At 38.8% G+C, this 6,680-nt stretch overlaps 1 protein-coding gene across 1 annotated transcript in view; it reads right to left on the reverse strand.

Annotated features, from left to right (window-relative positions):
• The window catches only part of rsph14 (radial spoke head 14 homolog), a 275,923-nt gene extending 269,406 nt beyond the window's left edge, over positions 1–6,517 (reverse strand). The window contains exons 1-3 of the mRNA XM_055656007.1: positions 6,312–6,517; positions 3,817–3,919; positions 34–152 (exon numbers count right to left, since the gene is read on the reverse strand). Coding sequence (XP_055511982.1) covers positions 34–152; positions 3,817–3,919; positions 6,312–6,510 — 421 coding nt within the window. The 5' untranslated portion in view covers positions 6,511–6,517. The remainder of the gene's footprint in view (positions 1–33; positions 153–3,816; positions 3,920–6,311) is intronic.
• Between the last annotated feature and the right edge of the window lie 163 nt (positions 6,518–6,680).

A 6,680-nucleotide genomic window follows, 5' to 3' on the forward strand; every position in this document is an offset into this window, starting at 1 on the left:
AATGTTCTCACTCTTTCGAACAAAGTTTCCTACCTGAAGGAACCTCTGAAAGCATCTCAAGAGCCATGTGCATGTTTCTGCGACAAATATCCACAGGATCATTGAGCAGATCAGCAAGTGGAGCAATTGCTTCAAATTCCATAATTGCAAACCTTCAGGAAGAAAGAAAATGGTAAAAATAAAAGTATTGCATAATAAATATATAATATTAGCATGAGTTGGGCTTTTGTTTTGTTAACATTTTGTTGTTAACACTTTTTGCCAACTAGCTAACCTTAAAGCTAAGCTTTAATAATAATGCAAATATGTTTTTTTGTGTATCAATAGCAACAGTTTATGCAGTTGGATTAAAGAATTTGTATGATCAATAATTAAAGAATTTGTATGATCAATAACTCAACAAAAAAAATTAATTGCACCAACATTCATTGAATTTTCATTAACATTTCTGATCTTGCATGTGGACAAAACCTGCATTGCAATGTTTATATGCATTATGTAATTATCATGCTGCTATCATGCTTGCAAAACTACACAGGATGTTTACATGTGTGATGCATTGGATGAAATTAAAGACTTAACTGTGTGATTTAACGTCCATGTTTTTTCTCATTGTATTAGATGGTTTAATACCAAGACGAGAGCAGTGGCATCCAATGCTATTACATGGCACCTACTGTATACATCATATCTAGTTTTTTAATGCATGATTAAAATAAAAATTCATTGCTCACCACAAAAATAGACAACAAGCAATTTTATAAATATGATCCTTTGAACAACATAATTTTTTTTTCATGGCTTTCATTATAGTTTCACAAACATTTAGCAGAATGATAGAGCTAAATTATCTTGTTAATCATAATAAGCACCTTCCCACTAACTACTGCTACTGCTCATTTCAACCTTGTCTGCTGAATTCAAATAGCAGATCAGTGAGGCAAGGTGTTTCTTATTGGATTTCTCTGGCATCTCTACTATAGTAGAGGAATTTCTCTATCGTATTGTGGCATTCGTGTTATTAAGATATCCTAGATCTTTACAGGGAATACAATCAAACAAGTATAGACTGAAACTGATGTATAACCTATAGACTCTTCAGGCAGAGCCCCAGCTTTGCAGTAGCCTACATAAGAGATGAAATGGCATTAATTTATCCAGTGTGCATTTGATTTACAGAAAAGGTTGCACAATTATCTAGATGTTGCTACAAGCGTTGAGAAATTATAATATTGTGGAGCAACCTTTTTCAACATCAAAGGTTTTCCATCTAATCTTTCTGAAAGCTGCATTGTGACTTGAGACCAGGGAAAAATAAATCTGAACTCATAGGAACAATGCTGGTGGGATGGGAAGCGAAGAGTAGGTGGGATTGGGTGCCTTTAAAAAGTAGCTTTCAGACTTATCTCAACATTCTTTCTGAGATGTTAACATCATTTAATTGCTCATTAAAACGTAGTGGCCATTATAACATTATTAGGCTCCAAATTCTTTAAAATGTTATAGTGTTAAGGTAAACTTTGGTATTTGCTAGGTAAAGGTAACTTCACAAATGGATGAAAAGCCACAAAGAGAACCTTCTTTTATTTGGCAAAGGGAAATATTTTATTCATTCAAGGAATATGACATTTAATCAGAACTGGAAAACTGAGAAGAAAAGTATGTTTTAAGTTGCAGAAATCCCAGCATGGGGTGAAGAGAACATAGAAAATGTCTGTGAAAGCGTAGAGACTAGATTGTCTAGATGACAGAGATGCTGATGATGCTATCTAAGAGATGGCGATGAATCATTAATTCTATCTGAGCTGTCTGGAGAATTCCAAAAGGACGGAAATAAATTAGCTCTCAATACAGAGAGAAAAAATTGTCAGAACTGTATGATGCAGAATTCAGCAGTTTCTGGAAATCCAAAATAAAAAATAATGCTGGAAATACTCAGCAGGTCAAGTAGCATCTGTAAACAAATAAAATGCAATTGAATGGCAAGGATAATTGGTCAGATTCTCACTTACTGAAGATAGTCAATGCCTGGCATTTGTGTACACTATCTAAGCCTCTCATAATTTAAAAAAAAAATGTGAGAAAGTCTCCCCTCAGCCTTCAAAACTCCAGAGAAAACAATCCTAGTTTGTCCAGCTTCTCCATGTAGCTAACACCTTCTAATTCAAGCAGCATCCTAGTAAAGTCGTCAAGTGGAGTTTATTGCCACATAATCAAGTACGGTAAAGTACAGGTACAATGAAAAATATAGGCAGAAATTCTACAATACATTGACAAGAATAAGACTGTGCAAAAAAATAAGATATTAGTGCAAAAATACACAGATAGAAAATGTCCTTGGTTGTGCAAGAGTTAATCCATAGTGTAGAAACAAACAATTGCAGATGCTGGTTTACAAAAAAAGACACAGTGCTGAAGTAACTCAGTGGGTCAAGCAGCATCCCTGGAGAACAAGGTTCCATGACTTTTCGTGTTGGAACCCTTCTTCGGACTGATTGCGGTGAGGGGGGGGAGGGAGAAAGCTGGAAGAGAGGAGGGTCAGGACAAAGCCTGGCAAATAATAGGTGAACCAAAGGAGACAAAAAGATTGAAGAGTGGTGAATTGCAAAGCCAGAGGATGAAATGCAGATGGAAAGGGGTAGGGAGGGAAGAAATAGGTGTGTCAAGGTGAGGCACGGGCTTGGAGCATGATGGAACTTGTTAGTTGTTGGAAAGTAGACGTCCTTGAACCTGGTGGTGTGGGACATCGGCTTCTGTATCTCCTGCTCATTAGTAGCAGCAAGAAGAGGGCATGATCTGGATGCTGGGGATCATTGATGATAAATGCTGCCTTCTTGAGATACCCTTTCATATAGATGCTTTCAATGGTGGGGAGGGCTGAGTGTCTTCCTTCTATCCAGATGGGTTGGAGCAGAGAAGAGAGCCAGTGAGATAGCATTTGCTGTTACCTGGTGTGGCAATAGGTAAACTGAAATGGATCCTAAGTCAGGAGTTGATTTATGCCGTAATCAAACTCTCTGAAGAACTTCTTGCACACCATTACACTAGATGCCCTTTTGAAGCAGGAAGGATCCTCGGGCTGCAGAAACAAGAGATGATGACGTTCTTGAATATCCCAGTCAGATGGTCTGCACTGCTCTTTAGCACTTGGCCAGGTATACTGTCTGATATGAGATAGTGACACAATCACAACTTAAAATAATCATCTGAATTGGAACTGAATTTTATCTCCGCTCACTGCTCGGTTTCGTGACCACTAGGAAACCGTTAATTACATTCCAAATTAAAATACAACTTAAAAAAAAATCTCCTAGCAGCAAATAGCCACTGACATATACATCAGTGAGTAGGCTACTCACTGGTAACCTAGCACACATAATTTAAACCACACCTAGCATGCATAATTTAAACCACAAAGTGAGCACATTGGAGTCCAGCTCTAAACACATTATTACATCTCATTGGGTTCACTTATGGAAATGTGCCTTATTTTTAACACAAGGCAGCGTGCAAGACAAGATAGCGTATGCCACGGTTAAATTGGAATGTCCCTAAATGATTGTGGCCACTACAATCGACAATTACTATGCAACTATTAATGCTGATTATCATCATAATCTCCCAGCAAATATTAACTATATAGACCCTTACCATGATGTTAGCTTACATGCTTTACATCAGAACTATGAATCCACATAACATCCTGCTATCCATTGGTCCCTTGCACAGCCCAACTAAACCCCACATGTCTAATTTCCATCTGTCATCCATTTTCAACAAGAGACTCTGAGCTGCTTTAAAATTAGTTCCTCTTACCTCCCAATACTATGGGTGGCCAAAATATAGAAAATTTCTGTGGACTTCCGGCGGACAGTAGCATCATCATCATACAATAGGAGTTTCAAGTTCGGCATACAACCTAGAGAAAGCAAAAATATCCAACATTAGCCATCAAGCTAAATTGAAATCCATAAAATCAAATTAGGATATTAAAGCATATTTATAGGTGTTCATAACACTCTTAAAGCAGCCCCTTCATATATGATGCAAGAACATCCAGAATTAATCCCACAATTTGGATAACACTAAGCCATAAAACATGACATTGAATGAACAATTGGGCTGCAATGGTTGTTTCCGAACTGAAAGTGAATTAAATGTAGTATTTTACAGTTTAATCTTCACTATTCTCATGAATTAGACAGAAGAGGCTCAGCTGCTTTGAAAAAAAATAAAAATGGGTGATATATTCCTTCTGTAACATCTACAGTTTGATCACCTAATGTTTATATTTTCTCAGAAAAGCATACTTGACAATTGAATTTTTCTGGAGTAAAGTGTAATAATGACCCTATCCAAGGTAGAGAAAAATGCTGGAGAAACTCAGCAGGTGAGGCAGCATCTATGGAGTGAAGGAAATAGGCAACGTTTCGGTTCTAGACCGTTCTTCAGTCTCGACCCTAAACGTTGCCCATTTCCTTCGCTCCATAGATGCTGCCTCACCCGCTGAGTTTCTCCAGCATTTTTGTCTACCTTCGATTTTCCAGCATCTGCAGTTCCCTCTTAAACATAATGACCCTATCCATGTTGATTTATTCCTAACAATTCAATGGGGCACTTCCCAGGGAAAGTCATGCCTGTGCAAAAAAGGTATGTCCAGCACATGTTTAACAACCAGTGGTGTCAATTTGCATGTAGCATCAATTTCTGGCCAACCCAGATTAAATTAAGTCACATATTGTTCTTGGTCATTCACAGGCCAAATAAGTTTTCATAATCCTACTTGATCTGAAGTTGCACAATTTAAAGGAACAGTTATGCCCCTGTCCCACTTAGGAAACCTGAACGGAAACCTCTGGAGACTTTGCGCCCCACCCAAGTTTCCGTGCGATTCCCGGAGATTTTTGTCAGTCTTCCTACCTGCTTCCACTACCTGCAACCTCCGGCAACCACCTGCAACCTCCGGGAACTCACTTGTAACTTCTGCATCCTGCAACATGGTTCTTGTCTGGCTGACAGTCCAAAGTAAAACCTGTTCTCAATGACCACAGAGATTACTACTAATCTTTAATGTTTACCACTATAATGTTTGGAAACTATTTGTAATGTACAATTGTGCAGAAATTTCTTTGGTTTTGTTTTTTTTAAACAAAAAAAATCCCAAAACAAGCACAAGGACTCCACAGGAGTTGGCAAGCCAAGGCTTATTACCAAAGACTATATGATTCAATTGGCAAAGAGCTACATTTTCACTCTTCCATTTTCCTTATCCTATTACACAGCTCCAATGAAGCTTAATATAAACCCAAGGACAGTATTTTGCTTTTCATTTGGCAGCCTGCTGCCCTCGGGACTCAAAATGAAATTCAATTATCCCCGGGAACCACCCTTCACAGTTTGTACCACAACTGGCCAGTTCAGATGCTAATTAAAATTAATAAATTACACTTGATGCAAATCTGAAACAAAATCAGAAAATGCTGGAATCAAGATCTTCAATCTGAAAAATCGAAAAAGAACTGCAGGTGCTGGAAAATTAAAATTGAAAATGCTATAAGTACTTAGCAAGCCAAGCTCATCTGTCGGAAGAGATAGCGAGTTAACATTTCATTTCAAAAACCTTTCATTAGAAAGTTTAGACAGTTCTCAACTTGAAACGTTAGCTGTTTATTTTACTATAGATGTGAGCATAATCTGCTGATTTTCTAGCATTTTTTGTTCTTCAGTCCTCTTGTGCGGTCATCAATTGTTAACATTAGTTCAATTATTCTCTCTCCGTGGATGCCATCTAACCTGCTGAGTATTTTCAACATTTTCAGTTTATCCCATCTCACAGACAGTGTAATTCCTTTGCTCACTTTTCCTATTTTAATGAAAGGTCAATGACCATTTTTTAATTTTACCTTTCTTTCCACATATGCTGCTTAATCTACTGAACATTTCCAGCATTTACTGCCTTCATTTCAGATTTCTGGCAACTGCAGATTTTCTTTAATTTTAATCCATTTATTCCTTACCATTTTCCAAAGTTTGGAATTATGACAATCATGAGAATTGGCCTTAATTTTCCCGTCTTCCTTATTTACATCTCACGCTAATCTTTTTGTGGGGTTTATACAAGCTTTCTATGCAGTTTATTACACCATTAACAACGGGATTCCCTTGCATTCCCTCACACTCGGTGGAAAATATTGGAAGGACCAACATGAACATGGTTCGAACCCCAACTCCGCCACCTCGACTTTCTTTTAATTTGATATCTTCACTGGTGTACATTGTGGGTGGGCTGGGGGTCTTGGTGACGCACTTACCGACCATCACGGCCGCATAAGCTAACTCGGGGTCGTGGACGAGGTCACACAGGGCCATGAGCGCTCGCTGCCTAGTGATGAGATCAAGATCGACCAGCTCCCGGCTGAGTTTGGGCACAGCTCTCTCCCCGAAAGCGACCGGTGCTTTGGTCGGGTCGATATGCGGAGGTAGTTTGGCAGAAATTCTCGTGTGAGCCATGTTCTTACTGGCACGGAGATAGAATTAAATTAAACGACTGTCGGCGTTAAATAACTCAAGACAGCAGGTCGCGAGTGGAGGTGTTGGAGCGGCGGCGGCGGCCGTTTGGAAGCGCTCGTGGTTTGATTCTGTTACCATGGCAACTGCAGAGGCCTAGTCCTCCCGGGCCG

The sequence above is a fragment of the Leucoraja erinacea genome, chromosome 25, assembly GCF_028641065.1.
Source record: "Leucoraja erinacea ecotype New England chromosome 25, Leri_hhj_1, whole genome shotgun sequence".
NCBI lineage: Eukaryota > Metazoa > Chordata > Chondrichthyes > Rajiformes > Rajidae > Leucoraja > Leucoraja erinaceus.